Below are 19,106 nucleotides of genomic sequence, written 5' to 3'. Positions count from 1 at the left end.
AATGTAACCAGAATGCTGGAACAAAACCTGAATGGCAGAACTGGAATGGAATGCTGGAACCTGAATACCGGAATAGAACTGGAATGCCGGAACCAGAATGTGGGAACAGAACTAGAGTGCCAGAAAGGAGAACAGAATGCTTGGACAGAGTTGACTGAATCCATGATAGCAGCAGATGGATCTCTGGAGTGGAGACATCTGAGACCAGCAGAGCTTGCAGACCACAGGGTCAGCAGCCTGAGAGCCTGGTGCGTGACAATAACCCCCACCCCCCTCTTTGTTGGTGGACCCTGGGCACCTCTTGGGCTCAAAGGGAATTTTGCATGGAAGATATGGACCAAGTGTGGAGCACACAGAAGCTTCAATCCAGGCTTGTTCTTCTGGACCGTCGATAAGATGTCATGATGAATCTGTGAATCGAGCATCCTTTCTACTTCATGTTTAACTCCTCTTTGAGTTTGGATTTAGGAGACTTAGGGAGTGTAGAATGTAACCTAATCTAGATCAAACTTTTCAACAAGGATTTGCAACTTGCTGCTCTATGGAAAGTGGATCATGAATACTTCATGGATAAAGTGCTATCACCAGCAGAAATCTGGCCTTTTATACGTATCCTTCAAATATGCAAAATTCCCTGCCGGATGCCATGCAGGAAGAACCGTCTGGACCATCAGTTCAACATAGCTTGAGAGAAATCTTTCAGAATCAGTGGGGCTTGTTTTTTATTCCCTCCCTCAAGCACAGTTTTTGCTCTTATGCCCTTCCACGGAAAGATTTCTGTTCTCCCAGAGCTCGTCTTAGGACACCTGCATTACGGTTTGACATGGATAGTACTTAAAGTACTATCACCAGCAGGTTCAATAGCAGAAGGAAGAAGCTAGGATGAAGACCATAGACCATGAAAAAGGGTGTAGATTCAGAGGAGGAGTGGTACTGATTATTGTGGGAGAATTCTGCCCAGGGTAAAATTTCTTTCCAGTTGTCTTGTGAAGATGAGACAAATATGCGAAAAAAAGTTTCTAAGTCCTGATTCACCCTTTCAGTTTGACCGTTTGTTTGGGGATGAAAGGAAGACGAAAACCTGAGCTTCACTTGGAGAGCTGAACACAAAGACCGATAGAACTTGGCCATGAACTGGACCCAACAATCGGAGATTATTTCTGAAGGCAAGTCATGAAGCCTGAAATTTCCAGAATAAGCAATTGAGCCAGTTTTGGAGCAGAGGGTAGTCCAATGAGAGGAATAAAATGGTCCATAGATAGATGAGTCCAGGCTTGGTGTGAAATAGACAGTGGTTGAAGGTGACTGATGAGGTATTTTGTGTTGAGCACATTTGGAACAGGAAGCTATGAGCTCTTGGATGTCCTGCTTCAGAGTAGGCCACCATTAGGATGAATTTAATTTGTTTTGAACTCCAGGATGTCCAGAGAAACAGGAAGCGTGAGCCCATTGAAGTTATTTTTTGCAAATTGCTGGAGTGAATATGTTCCCTGGAGTTGGGGTAGGGACAATATTGGTGGTGGAAAAGGACACAGGATTGATTATGGAAGCTCATTGAATGAGGCAAAGATCCTCATCTTGAATGAGAAAGTGCATTTCTGGGATCCTGGATGATAAGTTACCTTGAAGTCCAACCTGGAAAAGAACAAATCCCATCTAGCTCGTCTTGGATTGAGACACTGGGCTGACTTTAGATACAGAAGATTTTTATGATCTGTGATAACAGTGATATCTCCATTCTTTCAAAGCCAACTTGAAGGCTAATAATTCTTGATCTCCTATGGAGTAATCTCTCTCTGCCGGCAGAAACGCTGGGATAGAACAGCATTTACATCCATGATTAAAGGTCGGGACATATCTGGCTGGTGAAGAACTGGGTCAGAAGTGAAAAGCTGTTGATGCCGCTTTGGCCTCTTGAGACCAATTGTCTTTAATGAATTTTCTGTAATAGTTTACAAACCCCAGAAAGCGTTGGAGCACATTGAGAGTGGTTGTAAGGGGCCATTGCGAATTACCTTAAGCTTCTCTGGGTCCATCTGTAGATCAGCACCAGATATAATATAACCTAGGAAGGAGATGAATGGTACATCAAAGAGGCATTTCTCCAATTTACAAAAGAGCCGGTTGGTACGGAGTCGTGAAAGACCCTCTTTGACGTGGGCATGATAAGATTACAGATTGTTGGAGAAGATAGGAATGTCGTCCAAGTAGACAACTGTTTTGTAGAGGAGGTCGTGGAAAATTTCATTGACATAGTGCTGGAAAACTACTGGGGCATTGCTCAGTCCGATTAGCATGACAAGGTACTCGTAGTACCCATTACGAGTGTTAAAAGCTGTCTTCCATTGGTCCCCTTCATGAAATTTTAAGCCCCTCTCAAATCTAGTTTGGTGAAGATGGTGGCACCTCTGACACGATCAAAAACTTCCATGAGAAGCGGCAAAGGGTAGCGATTTTTAATAGTGATATTGTTCAAACCTCCTATAGTCAATGCAGGGGCGGAGCCCCCATGTTTTTTCTCAACAAAAACGAAGCCTGCATCAGCAGGTGAGGAAGACGGACAGATAAACCAAGGTTTTCCTGGATATATTCCGACATGGAATTGGTCTTAGGGAGAGAGAGTAAGTACCCACCAGGAGGCATTATCCCTGGAATAAAATCTATAGGACAATTCCACTCCTGATGTGGTGGTAAGGAATCAGCACCAACTTTATTGAAGACAACAAAGAAGTCTCTGTAAGATAAGGAAGGGGAAGTTCTTGACCAGGGAAGACTGTGGTTCTAAGTGGTATAACACGCTGAAGGCAGGAGTCCTTACAAGATGCACTTAGTCCAGTCAATCTGGGGGTTATGTAACCGGAGTCAAGGCAGACCTAAAACTAAGGAATGTGAGGCTTCAGGAATGATGAGAAGCTCTAACAATTCTGATTGCAGAGCCCCCACTCTAATCTTGAGAGGGAGTGTCCGATGAGATGTGACTTCCTTCCGCTGCCGTGATGTAGAAAGGTCTGAGTAACGGCTCCTTGGGTAGCCACAAATCTTGAACCACCTTTGCGGCAATGAAGTTTCCAGCGGCACCAGAATCAAGAGCAGCTGAGCAGTTCTTGGTTCGCTGAGCATGTTCAGGAGTGATTGGTAGTACACAATCAGATTTTGGTGGAGCAGTATTAACTACTCCTAACCTGGCTTCTCCGCCACAGATTAGGAGCGGGAGTTTCCTGGGCATTTGGGGCTCCTGGAGCTGCACAGTAGAGGCATAAATACTCTGACGTTCCTTCTCGTTTAAATGAGAGCGATTCACCTGCATGGCCATCATTAGATCACTGGGAGAAGTCTCTGAGTGTTGGAGCCATAATCTTTATGTGGACTATGTAATAATTTAAAATAACTAAAATGTGCAGCTTTATGTGACTATTTTCTTGACACGTTTGTTAGTATTTTATACTCTCTGTGTAATAAAAGATTCATCTTCATACAGTGTCGGTCCCTGCCGCTATCACTTCACTATGACCAACCATGGTCGCCGTACCCACCAGCTATACTGGATGACTGAAGGATTTCCTCAATTCCGCAAACGACAGCAGCTCCCAAACCTAAAACCTCGGGGCCCACAATCTGAGTCACAGGGTCCTGTCTTCAGACTGTCCCCATCACGCATGGAGGTGCATCCAGGGCAGACAGTGGATGTGGTGCTAGAGGGGTCCTCAGACATTCCAAAGGCAAGTATTAGTCATATTAGTATAGTGTTAGAGAGGGATACTCAGGTATTAGTCATATTAGTATAGTGTTAGAGAGGGATACTCAGGTATTAGTCATATTAGTATAGTGTTAGAGAGGGATACTCAGGTATTAGTCATATTAGTATAGTGTTAGAGAGGGATACTCAGGTATTAGTCATATTAGTATAGTGTTAGAGAGGGATACTCAGGTATTAGTCACATTAGTATAGTGTTAGAGAGGGATACTCAGGCATTAGTCACATTAGTATAGTGTTAGAGAGGGATACTCAGGCATTAGTCATATTAGTATAGTGTTAGAGAGGGATACTCAGGTATTAGTCATATTAGTATAGTGTTAGAGAGGGATACTCAGGTATTAGTCATATTAGTATAGTGTTAGAGAGGGATACTCAGGTATTAGTCATATTAATATAGTGTTAGAGAGGGATACTCAGGTATTAGTCTTATTAATATAGTGTTAGAGAGGAATACTCAGGTATAAGTCATATTAGCATTATGTTAGAGAGGGATACTCGAGTATTAGTCTTATTAGTATAGTGTTAGAGAAGGATACTTTGATATTGGTAGTACTAGTATTGTAGGGAAGCAGTATTATTATTATTTATGTATGGTAATGAATGGTAACTTGTTTGGGTTCCTGCGCAGTTTAATTTAAGGTGTCACTGATACCGCTCTATATAAACATGTTGTCTGTACCCTGACATGTACATTATGTTGTCGCTTCCCTCACGTGTACATTGCATGTTCTTTGCATGACAGCTGGTGAAGGAGAGGCTGCTGGGACAGGCTATCATCGGGAAGCAATCTGGGAAGGAGACCATCATGACTGTGGATGTCATCTGTGAATTCATTGCTCCTGTCCTTGACCTGTCCACCAGGAATCTGCACTTCTGTGTGGAGAAGGTGACCACCCCCTTCCCATTACCGATCTCTTCTACCGGCTGTGTCTCTCCTTCTATCAGTGTTACCCCGTGTGTTTTCCAGGAACCCGAGGAGGAGCTGAGAGAGAAGTATGAACCAGTGTTACTGAGAAACGTTTCTTCATTACCACTAACATTATTCCTGTCCGTGAACGCCCCGTTCTCCGTCTGCCCTAGCGACGCCGTCCAGGATGAGGACATGCAGGTAATAATATACCAGATGTGTGTGTGGATGATGATAACTCATGCTGTGACGTTATAACATCACATATGACAGTGAGGACCTGGCAGAGATGGAGACACAACTATAGAATTGTTGTCAGAATTACTCTGTGGAATTGATGATACCTGCCAGCAGTTGGCGCTACTGAGTACTGAGGCGCGGAGTCTAACACACCCCTGGTTTTCACCAGGAACCCCCGCAAGGAGGTATGGACTTCGCTGCAAGGGTGACGCGCAGGTCGCGGCCCTCAGTATCAGTCAGCTGGCGAGGTAACAATTGAGGCAGCGGTGACAGCCCACCAGGATGCAGGATGGAAGAGTAGTCAACAAGCCGGGTCACAACCAGAGGAACGGATATAGCCACATCAGAAGCAGGAGAATGGTCAGGAAGCCGGGTCAATACCAAATATCAGTCTAAGCCAGAATCAGGAACCGAAGGAGAAGTCCGGAACAAGCCGGGTCAGAATCCAAGTAACAGCAACACAGGAACAAATGCTGGAGCAAGGCTGAAGACCAAATACTCTGGCACTAGACATGTGTCAGAGGCTGCTTTATATACCCTAAGGTGCCTCCTGATAGGGTTAGGGAGATTTTGGCGGTAACACATGCTGGCTGCAGACAGGTGAGCAGAGATAGCGTCCCGCTGCTAGGCAACAGGACGTGGTTGCTTGGAAGGTGCAGGCGTCCGTCTCCTGCACCAAGTGTCAGTGCGGAGACGGCGCCTGACAGTACTCTCCCCTTTCTTCTTTTTCAGGGCTTGCAAGGTCGCCTCTCTCTCCTTCTTGAATTTGGCCAATAAGCGAGGGGGCCATAACCCTTCCAGTCAACAAGATATTGGTGGCGAGCCCTGGAGATCCAGAAATCCAGAATCTGACTGATCTCATATTCCTCCCCATGATCAGTCTTTACTGAGACCGGCGGTGGGGTTCTTTTTACAAATCTGTTGAGAACAAGGGGTTTAAGTAGAGCAATATGAAACACATTGTGAATCTTGAGTGATGGAGGAAGAAGGAATTTGAATGTCACAGGATTTATAACCTGAGTGATTTGATACATGCACCTGGTTATTATGAGCAAATTCTGCCCAACACAAGAAACGACTCCATTCAGCCTGATTACCCGAAGAGTAGGTCCTGAGAAATTGTTCCAAGTCTTGGTTGACCCTCTCCGTTTGGCCGTTGGTTTGAGGGTGGTACCCTGAGGAAATCTTTAGATTGACCCCCAACTCTTTGCAGAATGATCTCCAGAACTTGGACACGAACTGTACACCTCTGTCCGAGATAATATCCTGGGGACAGCCGTGAAGACGGAAAATCTCCTTGATGATGAGGTTAGCAAGGATAGAAGCCGAAGGAAGTCCCTTGAGAGGTATGAAATGTGCCAACTTGGAAAATCTATCCACTACCACCCAGATAGTATTGATTCCATAGCTAGCTGGTAAATCGGTGACGAAATCCATAGAAATACTAGTCCATGGTCTCTCTGGAATAGGAAGTGGTACCAAGGGTCCTGCAGGAGACTGCCTAGGTGTCTTGTGTCTGGCACAGATTCCACAAGCGGCAACATAGGCCTTAACGTCCGCCCGGATAGAGAGCCACCAATAATGCCTAGAAATCAACGAGAAGGTCTTCTTGACACCCGCATGCCCAGCAAACAGAGAATCATGGGCCCACTTGAGAACCTTAGGCCGAAGCCTGGAAGTGAGAAAGGAGCGACCCGGAGGAGGAACCTTGGTTGAGGTTCTAGTGAGGGCCACAATGGTAGTAGGGTCCAAGATGGTTTTGGGGGTGGGGGGCGGGTTGAAGATCTCAATCATCAAATGACCGGGAGAGAGCATCTGCCCTGATATTCTTAACCCCAGGTCGAAAGGTCAAAATGAGATTAAAACTGGCAAAAAACAAGGACCAGCGGGCCTGACGTGGGTTCAGACACTGAGCTGTTTGCAAGTACGTTAAGTTCTTGTGGTCCGTGTAGACAGTAACAGGATGCTCTGCCCCCTCAAGCAAATGTTTCCACTCCTCTAGGGCTGTTTTGATGGTCAATAATTCTTTATCCCCGATACCGTAGTTTAATTCACTGGGGGGAAATCTTCTGGAGCAGAAACCACAGGGATGAAACATTCCATCAGAATCTTTCTGTGAAAGAATGGCTCCTATGCCAATGGAGGATGCATCAACTTCAAGAAAGAACGGCCGAGAGAAGTCAGGTTGTAGCAAAATAGGGGCGGAGGAGAAAATGCCCTCTTTAATGACTGAAAGGCACTGAGGGCTTCGGCAGACCATGATTTTGCTGCTCCCTTGCGGGTGAGAGCAGTAATGGGAGAAATGAGAGTCGAGAAGTCCTGGATAAAGTGCCGATAATAATTGGCGAAGCCAATAAAATGTTCGATAGCCTTGAGACCTACTGGTTGTGGCCAATTGAGAATGGCAGCCACTTTCCCAGGATCCATGGAAAGATCAGCACCGGACACAATATATCCCAGGAAGTGGACCTGAGTTGCTTCAAAGACACACTTCTCCAGCTTGCAGTAACGGTGGTTGGAACGCGGTCGAGAGAGAACCTCCTTGACGTGACCTCGATGGGATTCTAAGTCCCTGGAGAATATAAGTATGTCGTCCAGATAGACAACGACTGAGAGATAGATTAGGTCTCGGAAGATGTCATTAATGAACTCCTGGAAGACCGCTGGGGCATTGCAAAGGCCAAAAGGCATCACCAGGTATTCATAGTGGCCATCCCGAGTGTTAAAAGCAGTCTTCCATTCATCGCCCTCACGAATCCTAATCAAATTATAGGCGCCCCTGAAAATCGTGGCACCTTTGATCCGATCGAATAACTCAGAAACCAGGGGTATTGGGTACCTGTTCTTCACGGTAATGGCATTGAGCAGTCTGTAGTCGATGCATGGTCTTAGAGAACCATCCTTCTTCTTTACAAAAAAAAATCCTGCATCGACAGGTGAGGAAGATTTTCTAATAAATTCTCGTTCGAGGTTTTCAGATACATACTCGGTCATGGCTCGAGTCTCAGGAAGGGAAAGAGAGTACGTTCTACCACAAGGAATTTTCTCTCCAGGAATAAGTTCAATGGAACATATCACAAGGACGGTGGGGTGGAAGCGTCACAGCGGCAGTTTTACTGAAGACATCCACGAAGGCAGCGTATTCAGATGGCAACCCAAGACTGGGTGTGAGAGCGTGACACCTAATAGGCAGGGTCTTGAGGCATCGATCAGTGCAGAGCGGACCCCAGGAAGTAACTTGAGCACGTTGCCAATCAAATTGGGGTGAATGGTCCCTTAACCAGGGTAGTCCTAATATTACAGTCTGTGGAAAGACTAGAAATGAGATCCATTCAAAATGGAGGAGACCAACTTGCAGACGGATCGGCCGGGTGGCCTGTAAGATAGATCCATTGGCCACTCTGTTACCATCCACCGCTGTCAGAACCAAGGGTTGCAATAATGATTCCAGGAGTAGATGAAGGTTAGCTGCTAAGGATGCAGAAATAAAGTTTCCAGCTGCCCCCGAATCCACGAAGGCCTGAAGGGAAACCGGACCCTGGGAAGCATGGATGATGATGGGCATCAAAAAGTCAGTTTTGTCTGGAGAATTGGGGGAAGATGTACTCAGCCCTAGACCGGCCCTCCCGGCACCGACTAGGATCTGGCGTTTCCCGGTCTCTTGGGAGACTGTGATAGAATGTGAGAGGGGTCAGCGCAGTAGAGGCATAGATGGTTTTTAACCCTTCGTTCCCGTTCTTCCACAGTTAGACGAGAACGCCCGATCTGCATTGGCTCCTCTGGCAGAATTGGTAGGTTCTGAAAAGTGGGAGCCAAGCATGGACTAGCCCGGCGAGATTGTTCACGTTCCTGATTACGCTCCAGAAACCAGATATCGACCTTGATGCATAAAGAGATCAGATCATCTAGGGTAGCTGGTAAATCCCTGGAGACCAACTCGTCCTTGATCCGATCTGTCAGCCCCTGCCAGAAGGTAGCTACAAGGGCCTCATTATTCCAGTTTAGTTCTGAGGCGAGAATCCTGAACTGAACCGCGTACTGACCCACGGGAAGGCTTCCCTGACGTAGCTTTAGAATGCTGGAGGCTGCAGAAGCAACTCGACCAAGCTCATCGAATACTTTTCTGAAGGTTTGTATGAAGGAAGACGAATTTTGTAACAGGGGGTCATCATGCTCCCAGAGAGGAGAGGCCCAGGCAAGCGCTTGATCCGTGAGTAGCGAAATAATATATGCCACCTTGGCTCGTTCTGAAGAAAAATGTTCTGGTGATAGTTCGAACTGGATAGCACATTGGTTGAGAAACCCTCTGCACTTTCTCGGATCACCACCGAATTTGTCAGGAGGTGGGATGTGAATCCCTCCAGTAGGATTAGGTGCAGCTGAAACAGGAGAGCCGACAGTGGTGGGTACGGGAGCAACAGATACTCTGGGCGGGGTCAGGGTTCTCTGGAGGGTATCCATGCGTGTAGCCAATCCCTGAAGGCACTGCAGGAGCTGAGTCTGGTTAACCTCTTGTTGATCAACTCGGCGAGTCAGGTACTGCAGGAGGTCACCGGTGCCTTCGGCATTTGACGTGGCCAGAGTATACTGTCAGAATTACTCTGTGGAATTGATGATACCTGCCAGCAGTTGGCGCTACTGAGTACTGAGGAGCGGAGTCTAACACGCCCCTGGTTTTCACCAGGAACCCCCGCAAGGAGGTATGGACTTCGCTGCAAGGGACGCGCAGGTCGCGGTCCTCAGTATCAGTCAGCTGGCGAGGTAACAATTGAGGCAGCGGTGACAGCCCACCAGGATGCAGGATGGAAGAGTAGTCAACAAGCCGGGTCACAACCAGAGGAACGGATATAGCTAAATCAGAAGCAGGAGAATGGTCAGGAAGCCGGGTCAATACCAAATATCAGTCTAAGCCAGAATCAGGAACCGAAGGAGAAGTCAGGAACAAGCCGGGTCAGAATCCAAGTAACAGCAACACAGGAACAAATGCTGGAGCAAGGCTGAAGACCAAATACTCTGGCACTAGACATGTGTCAGAGGCTGCTTTATATACCCTAAGGTGCCTCCTGATTGGGTTAGGGAGATTTTGGCGGTAAGACATGCTGGCTGCAGACAGGTGAGCAGAGATAGCGTCCTGCTGCTAGGCAACAGGACGTGGTTGCTTGGAAGGTGCAGGCGTCCGTCTCCTGCACCAAGTGTCAGTGCGGAGACGGCACCTGACAATTGTGTTGTTTTAGTGAACATGTCTCTGTTCTGTCTTCTTCTGCATGTGATATCTGTGAACGGTATCTGGACTAATCTCTCTCCCCTCCAGAGACCTCTGTACCTGGAGACTGGCCAGGAGAAGGAGCTGATCATCAGATTCGACCCAACTTTCATTAATGATCTGCAGAGCCGAGTACTAGAAGAGGTTCTGTCCATCCGATATGCAGAACACCCGCACACGGACTATATCACCCTGCGGGGCGAGGTGCACTTCCCAAACCTTAACTTTCCTTCTACAGAGGTCCACTTTGGATGTATTCTCAATGACACAGAGAGCACCCATCAGCTGGAGGTGACAAACTGCAGCCCGCTAGCGGTTCAATACCGCTGGTCCTTTGTGACAGACAGCTACCAAATCAGGTATATTATCACCATTCCATGCGCCATCATATTAAGGGGAATGATCAATACATCTAGATCTGGTTCTGATTAGAATAAATTTATATAAACATGACTGGAGAAGTGAGGTCATGTTACTGAGGCCGACAGCTCCGATTGGCCAGCCTGATCCATTGGTGATGTTAAATAATAACCACATAGAATGTTGTGTGTTTTATTCTGCAGTTCCAGTGGGAGATTTCAGAAACCAGCAGTTATTGGCCACGGCATGATCAGCAATGGGATCTCAGGATGTAATCTAGACACAGAAGATGTGGCCGGTCCAGCTGACAGGTGGGCATTACACTCAATATAATGGACACAATATGCTCACGTCTCTGCTCTTTACTTTAATTACGTCCTATAGTTTCATTATTTTAGCCATGTCTATCCATGAATACCTATGACAAAAGGGTGTGTGTGCAAATCACATTCATGTAAATAAATCCTGTTTTATTGATGGTTGAAAGATGTTATCCCTTCTTATTTAGTCCTGAATTCACAGTATGTGCTCCGTCCTCCCCAAAGGTAGGTACATGCTATAGTCACCGCTAATGTAGAGGGATAAGAAGACTGGGTCCGCCTCATCAAAACCAGCACCAGACTCTATAATAGGGAGACGCACATCGTGGGGACCTCCTGTCATAATTTGACACCAGCATGGGTTGTAATTCCTCAGGGAAATCAGGCCCACAAATAACATGAGCCCACCCAGGGCATACCACCCTGCCACATTATGAATTAGGGACCCCACACTGCAGCATAGCCTTGCGCTGGTTGACAGTTTTGTAGGGGGACCTAATGCTTGTTGTCTCAGTAATTGCACTGGGTGGGGGCAGGGTAGGCAAGGGGTATGCATTTAAAAATACATAATAATGTGAAACTGGAATTATATTTTACTGGCCAGAATAATTGGCATGTATCTCCAATGAGAAACGTCTATAATAACCTTCCCTCTTTCTTTATAACATTCCATGTTTTATAACATCACTGCTCAATCCACAGGCAAAATGGACTCCATACCTTAGGAGCAAATGACTCTACTGCTGATTCCTTTTCGCAAGACCACCCACTGGACTCCCACACAGAGGTAGCGTTAACATGTCCCTTAACTGTCTTCTACTGTGCAGTCTCTTCACGGCATGTTTCATTTCATGTTCTCTATTATTTGTTTCACTTCATTGTTGTGTCTCCTTTCTTTAATACTCTTTATCCTTTCAGATCAGTGTCATCTACTCCGATATCTTTATCCTTTCAGATCAGTGTCTTCTACTCCGATGTCTTTATCTTTTCAGATCAGTGTCATCTACTCCGATATCTTTATCCTTTCAGATCAGTGTCTTCTACTCCGATGTCTTTATCTTTTCAGATCAGTGTCATCTACTCCGATATCTTTATCCTTTCAGATCAGTGTCCTCTCCTCGGATCACTTTATCTTTTCAGATCAGTGTCATCTACTCCGATATCTTTATCCTTTCAGATCAGTGTCCTCTCCTCGGGTCTCTTTATCTTTTCAGATCAGTGTCCTCTCCTCGGATCTCTTTATCCTTTCAGATCAGTGTCTTCTACTCCGATATCTTTATCCTTTCAGATCAGTGTCCTCTCCTCGGATCACTTTATCCTTTCAGATCAGTGTCTTCTCCTCAAATCTCTTTATCCTTTCAGATCAGTGTCTTCTCCTCAAATCTCTTTATCCTTTCAGATCAGTGTCCTCTCCTCGGATCACTTTATCCTTTTAGATCAGTATGGGAGGCTGATCCAGAGTCCATAAGAACTCTGGAGGCCCTTCCATTTTCTGGTGGCATCCTCTTTGGTCCTGAGTTGGAAACAGTTATCAATCTGGCCATCAGTTCCTCCCTGTTGATGCACCCAAACAGACGGTGAATAGGTTTCGGTCCTTTCAACCTTCAGGAAGAACTTGAGTCTTGTCCTAGGGGACAGTTCTCAGCTTCAGGCGTGGTCTGGTAAGAGACCAACCGCGAAAGTATGAGAAGCTGTCAGATGTCTTTGGTGGGAGCTTGTCTCCTTCTACTCAGGGACCACTCAGGATTCCTATGTGAGAGAATCATGAATCGTGGCTGCATCCTAGATCTGTTGAAGCCCCCTCCCCCTCACTACAGGTATTTCTATAAACAATTTAAACAGACATGAAGGACTTTCACAGGATCATCACTATCCCAAAATATCAGAAAGGTTGAGTTTTTATTCAAACCCTTTTCTGGTCCTAAAAACATTTTTTGAACCTGAAAGACTTGAAGCTCCGTGTTCAATATGGAGTCGCTGAGATCTGTGATAAACATTGAGGAGAAAAGTGTTTCTGGTGTCCTCGGACATTAAAGACACATATTTACTTGTACCAGTGTCTCCTTAGATTTGCAGACCGATTTCAGCATTACCAGTTCCGTATCCTTCCCTTTAGCTAGTAGCTGCACCAAGAAATATTACGAAAGTTATGGTGGAAATGACAGCTCTCTTGAGAACCAGAGGATTAAATATAATTCAATACTTGGACAACCTGCTAATCAAACCAGATTCTTCTGCAGTTTTCTAGGATCACGCTCAGATGACAACCTGGATTTAAAAATCCCATGGGTGGCTCTTGTATTATCTTATCCGACCAGTGGATGATTTTTCTAGGACTTCTATTCAATACTGTTCAGCAAAGAGTATTCTTACCAGAGGTACAGAAACTACTAAAGTCTCTGTTAGTTGCCAAATGGATCTCAATTCGACTGGGCATAAGAATCCTGGGAAAAGTGGTGTCAACCTTTGAGTCGTTTGGTCACTTCCACTTAAAGGAGTTCCAAATAGAACTAGTGACAAAGTGGAACAAATCTTATCTCAGCCAGTTCATCAAGTTGTCCTCAAAGACTCATTCAACAAGGACAACCTCTCCAGGAGTCAATCATGCGGGACTGGACAATTGTCATCACACATGGCAATCTACAGGGCTAGGGGGCGGTGACCCTGCATTACCTTCTCCAAGGTAGGTGGTCCCAACAGTAAGCAAATAATGTTCTCAAGCTCAGGGCAATCTCAAATGCTCTTGTCAGGTCTCAACCATTTCTAAAGGGAAAGCAAATTAAAATGATATCCAACAGTGTTACAGTGGTGGCATATATCAATCATCGAGGAGGAATATTCCTGTGATCTTAGAATTGGCAGAAATGAACTACATCCCACAGAAGTATTCCTTCAACTAGTCAAAAGGTGTGTTAAACCACAAAGTAGACTGTTACTGTGCTAGAATAAGGGGTCCAAGAGCTAGCATTCGCCATGTTGGTTCTGTGGAACTTTCATTTGCTTCACATCTTCCCTTGGTAGCAATAGCTACCAAGGGTTCTAAAAACGTTGAGAAAAGAAAAGGTCCAGGTTATCATGTTGCTCCAGATTGGCCAAGGACGTCCTGCCATGCTGAAACTTTAAAGAGGGCAAGAGGTCTGTCATGGAACTTTGTGCTGAGATGGGATCTGTTACACCAATTTCCATTCCATCATCATAATTTATGTTAACTGGCTGTAACGGCGTGGCTGTTGAACCCATGATTTTGAAATCTAAAGGTCTATCTGATAGGGTAATGGAACCAATGCTGAAAGCTAGAAAGCCATCTTCAGCTAAAAACTACCATAGAGTTTGGATGATTTACAGAAGAAAGGTCTGTCCACTTCTTCCTTTAAATTGCAGAGATTGCTTCAGTTTTTACAGGAGGGACCGGTGAACAGCTTAAGACTTCGCTCCTTAAATGTGCAGGTTTCAGCTCTGTCAGTTTTTTGTAGAAGACTGGCACTAGTCCTGGATTTTTCAGACTTTTCTGCAAGGAGTTCTGCATATCCAACCAATATATATTCCTCCCATTGCGCTGTGGGATCTTAACCTTGTTCTACAGGCCTTCCAGCATCCCTCGTTTGAACCTTTAGATTCCAGAGAGCTACATTTTCTTACTTGGTAGATGTGATTTTACTAGCCATTTCCACGGCAAGAAGAGTCTCTAAGTTAGTTTATTTTGCACATCTCCTTTCATTGTTTCTCATGATAACAGGGCAGGTTTATGTACTAAGTCTTCATTCCAACCAAACTATATCATGATATAGTCATCCCTAGATTCAGGATCCACCAATCTTCAGTGGTAGAAGTTTTCATTCTTCTGCTGGATGTGGTCAGAGCACTTACAATTTATATAGATAGAGCTGCTACCTTCCGTAAGACAGAGGACCACCTAGTCCTCTACAATTCTTAGAAGAGAGGTTGGCCTGCAACCAAGCAATCTGTTGCTGGATGGATTGCCTCAGTAATTACACATTACAGCAGTTCTGCCTGTTCATGAAAACGTGAGAGCTGTTTCCAGCAGTTCTGCGAGTGCCTGACAAGCAGTACGGCATGTGGACCCGGCAGAACAGTTGTGTTGTGTGTAATGTTTTTGCATCCAAGGACACTGGTTTTGGGAGCAGTAACATCAGAGCGTTCCCTCCCTTTCGGGCAGTTTGGGAACTCCCCATCGTTCCGGAGTCTCCTAATGGAAGTCCGAGAAAAAGGTATTTTGTACAATAAATGCATTTCTCAATGTCCATCGGGGGACACTGGACGCCCACCCATGGGAGGTTCTGCCTTTGGTCCTTGTTTGATTTTAGTGGTCTATGCTTCAGGGCACTTGGTCATCTTGATTGTTATCTCTCCCTCCCCCTGTTTATCTTTTACTCTGCTTCTAATTTGGTGATTGGTTAGAAAATAACTGACACCTTCCTACAGGGGATATAGAGAGGCGAGGAGCTTACACTTCATTAAGTTTTCCTTAAAGTACCCAAACTCCTGCATGCACCTGTATAGATATGGTCCAGTGTCCCCCAATGAGAAAAGTAATTAACATGAGTACAAAAATCCCTTTATCCTTTCAGATCAGTTTCCTCTCCTCCCATCTCTTTACTTCAGATTAGTGTCTTCTCCTAAGAGCTCTTTATTCTACGGGGCTCGGTGGTTAGTACTTCTGCCTCACAGCACTGGGGTCATGAGTTCAATTCCCGACCATGGCCTTATCTGTGTGGAGTTAGTATGTTCTCCATGTGTTTGCGTGGGTTTCCTCCGGGTGCTCTGGTTTCCTCCCACACTCCAAAAACATACTAGTTGGTTAATTGGCTGCTAACAAACTGACCCTAGTGTCTGTGTGTCTGTGTGTTAGTGAATTTAGACTGTAAGCTCCAATGGGGCAGGGACTGATGTGAGTGAATTAGTGGCGCTATATAAATAAATGGTGATAATAATAATAATAATAATTCTATCCCTATTTTATCCCGGCTTATTTGGGTTTCCTTGTTTCTAGACTCTGACGTTGGGCTCTGGAGATGGTGATATTTCTGCACAAGACGATGTCCTAACAGGAGTGGAGGAGGTGAGCAGTAGGGATATGACATGTCCTGGTCCTCACAGTATATGGCAAGTTTAATGCTGTGGACCTCCTTTACTGTGAGTTATCTATGGTGGCGTCATGCATTCACTTTGCCCAGATGTGCCAGGTTATCCAGAAGTTTGTTCCTTCCGATGGGAATATTTGTGAGGTGTGAGGGTGTTTCTGGCTCCGTGTGGAAGAGGCGCTGCTGCTCCCTGTGCAAAAATATGGCATTATTTTGCGCAACAACATTATAAAAGTGAGAGAACAGGTTGGGCGCATTTTTTAGAGCTTCCATTTTGCTCCATCTCAAAACCAGTGAAACTTGTGTCTTGTTCTAAGCGTTAAATGGGACACATTGCACCTTTCCGTCACATGTTGGCTGAAAAACATGATCTAGTCGCCCTTTACTCAATGTAAAATACAGACAATGTTTATTCAATAAAAGGTGAGAGGCTGACGGGACGTTTGCACAATGCGCTGCTCCTAGGCGCACTTCTAGTTCATAGAGTCGTGTCCACAGTGAGCGGTGAGCGTCCCGTGTGCTCCTGAGGGTCCTATACACCCATGCGTGTAACACGCGGTACACAGGAATTCTTACCACCTGCTCCTGTTGTAATGAGAACATTTGTTGTGTTACTTTCTTTCAGGTTTTTGATATTCTGCCCCAATTTGGGACTCTACAGCCTGGAGAGAGTCAGATCATTTCTTTCACATTTTATGGACACTCGGATATCAGAGCCGAGGTCTGGGCTGTGTGTGAGGTGTCTGGTGGGCCGAGGTATGAGGTCAGCATGTTCGGAGAGGCCTCACTCGTCAGCTATGAGCTAAGTGCCAGAGACATCGACTACGGAGTACAGGTAACATATACTAGGACATATTCTATGTATGTTAGCTTATGTGTTTCTCCTGCGTATACATGTATGTACTGGTGTTGTGTCACATGTTTCGCCTGTGTATACATGTATGTACTAGTGTTGTGTCACATGTTTCTCCTGCGTATACATGTATGTACTGGTGTTGTGTTACATGTTTCTCCTGCGTATACATGTATGTACTGGTGTTGTGTTACATGTTTCTCCTGTGTATACATGTATGTACTGGTGTTGTGTTACATGTTTCTCCTGCGTATACATGTATGTACTGGTGTTGTGTTACATGTTTCTCCTGTGTATACATGTATGTACTAGTGTTGTGTCACATGTTTCTCCTGCGTATACATGTATGTACTGGTGTTGTGTTACATGTTTCTCCTGCGTATACATGTATGTACTGGTGTTGTGTTACATGTTTCTCCTGTGTATACATGTATGTACTGGTGTTGTGTTACATGTTTCTCCTGCGTATACATGTATGTACTGGTGTTGTGTTACATGTTTCTCCTGTGTATACATGTATGTACTGGTGTTGTGTTACATGTTTCTCCTGTGTATACATGTATGTACTGGTGTTGTGTTACATGTTTCGCCTGTGTATACATGTATGTACTAGTGTTGTGTCACATGTTTCTCCTGCGTATACATGTATGTACTGGTGTTGTGTTACATGTTTCTCCTGCGTATACATGTATGTACTGGTGTTGTGTCACATGTTTCGCCTGTGTATACATGTATGTACTAGTGTTGTGTCACATGTTTCTCCTGCGTATACATGTATGTACTGGTGTTGTGTTACATGTTTCTCCTGCGTATACATGTATGTACTGGTGTTGTGTTACATGTTTCTCCTGCGTATACATGCATGTACTGGTGATGTGTTACATGTTTCTCCTGCATATACATGTATGTACTGGTGTTGTGTTACATGTTTCTCCTGTGTATACATGTATGTACTGGTGTTATGTTACATGTTTCTCCTGCGTATACATGTATGTACTGGTGTTGTGTCACATGTTTCGCCTGTGTATACATGTATGTACTGGTGTTGTGTCAAATGTTTCGCCTGTGTATACATGTATGTACTAGTGTTGTGTCACATGTTTCTCCTGCGTATACATGCATGTACTGGTGTTGTGTTACATGTTTCTCCTGCATATACATGTATGTACTGGTGTTGTGTTACATGTTTCTCCTGCGTATACATGTATGTACTGGTGTTGTGTTACATGTTTCTCCTGCGTATACATGCATGTACTGGTGATGTGTTACATGTTTCTCCTGCATATACATGTATGTACTGGTGTTATGTTACATGTTTCTCCTGCGTATACATGTATGTACTGGTGTTGTGTCACATGTTTCGCCTGTGTATACATGTATGTACTGGTGTTGTGTCACATGTTTCTCCTGCGTGTATATTTCTGCACAGATGTTCGACCAGGTGGCTGAAGCAGAGCTTGTCCTCAGGAACACCGGGAAAGTCAGTTTCCCATTCACTGTGCTGACCAAGAGCCCACCGGTACCGGGGTTACCATATCCCGGGGAGCCGTCTGTAGAGCCACCCAGTGTGAGTATGCACTCAATCCACCCAAGTCTGAATGTTCCCATATTCTTTTTACTCTGTGTTCACTCATCCCCCTTATATCGCCTCATCCAGTGTGAGTGTCCACTCATCCGCCTCATCCAGTGTGAGTGTCCCCTTATCCGCCTCATCCAGTGTGAGTGTCCCCTCATCCGCCTTACCCAGTGTGAGTGTATTTAGTACATATGGGCCCCTCACACAGAAGTGATACACAAAAACTTCTCAGGGACAAATCTACAAAACAAGTCAGAAGTCTCAGTAGGGTAAATAGGAGACGGGACACAGGGGCATTACATGGGCATGTAGGCCAGGTATCACTGTGACTGGGGATTGTCTGTCTCTCTACTGACCCATCACAGCTCCCATAGGTGTAATCACTGACCCTGATACAGCCTGTGACGATGGATGGGGTAATAAGTCACACATGTGTCTCAGCGTGTACTCAGGGGAGCTCTCGAATATGGCACAGCTGAGTGACAGTGATACCTCGCAGTGTATCCATGGGACCACTGGAGGCGCTGTTTCATGGGCAGCTATGGATGATATTTACCTACAGTCATGGCCAAAAGTTCTGAGAATGACACAAGTATTGGTTTTCACACAGTTTGCTGCTTCAGTGTTTTTAAACCTTTTTGTCAGATGTTGCTATGGTATAGTGAAGTAACATTACAATCATTTCATAAGTGTCAAAGGCTTTTATTGACAACTACATTAAGTTTATG

The 19,106-nt window shown here is 45.2% G+C and overlaps 1 protein-coding gene across 1 annotated transcript in view; it reads left to right on the top strand.

Annotated features, from left to right (window-relative positions):
• The window catches only part of HYDIN (HYDIN axonemal central pair apparatus protein), a 166,770-nt gene that overhangs the window by 79,374 nt on the left and 68,290 nt on the right, over positions 1-19,106 (top strand). Inside the window, exons 20-28 of the mRNA XM_075189418.1 lie at positions 3,479-3,719; positions 4,500-4,643; positions 4,725-4,865; positions 10,216-10,526; positions 10,731-10,838; positions 11,550-11,634; positions 15,859-15,927; positions 16,575-16,784; positions 18,232-18,369. Coding sequence (XP_075045519.1) covers positions 3,479-3,719; positions 4,500-4,643; positions 4,725-4,865; positions 10,216-10,526; positions 10,731-10,838; positions 11,550-11,634; positions 15,859-15,927; positions 16,575-16,784; positions 18,232-18,369 — 1,447 coding nt within the window. The remainder of the gene's footprint in view (positions 1-3,478; positions 3,720-4,499; positions 4,644-4,724; positions 4,866-10,215; positions 10,527-10,730; positions 10,839-11,549; positions 11,635-15,858; positions 15,928-16,574; positions 16,785-18,231; positions 18,370-19,106) is intronic.

Source organism: Mixophyes fleayi, chromosome 10, assembly GCF_038048845.1.
Source record: "Mixophyes fleayi isolate aMixFle1 chromosome 10, aMixFle1.hap1, whole genome shotgun sequence".
In the NCBI taxonomy this organism is placed as follows: Eukaryota; Metazoa; Chordata; class Amphibia; order Anura; family Limnodynastidae; genus Mixophyes; species Mixophyes fleayi.
This window is presented reverse-complemented; position numbering and strand designations above follow the sequence as displayed.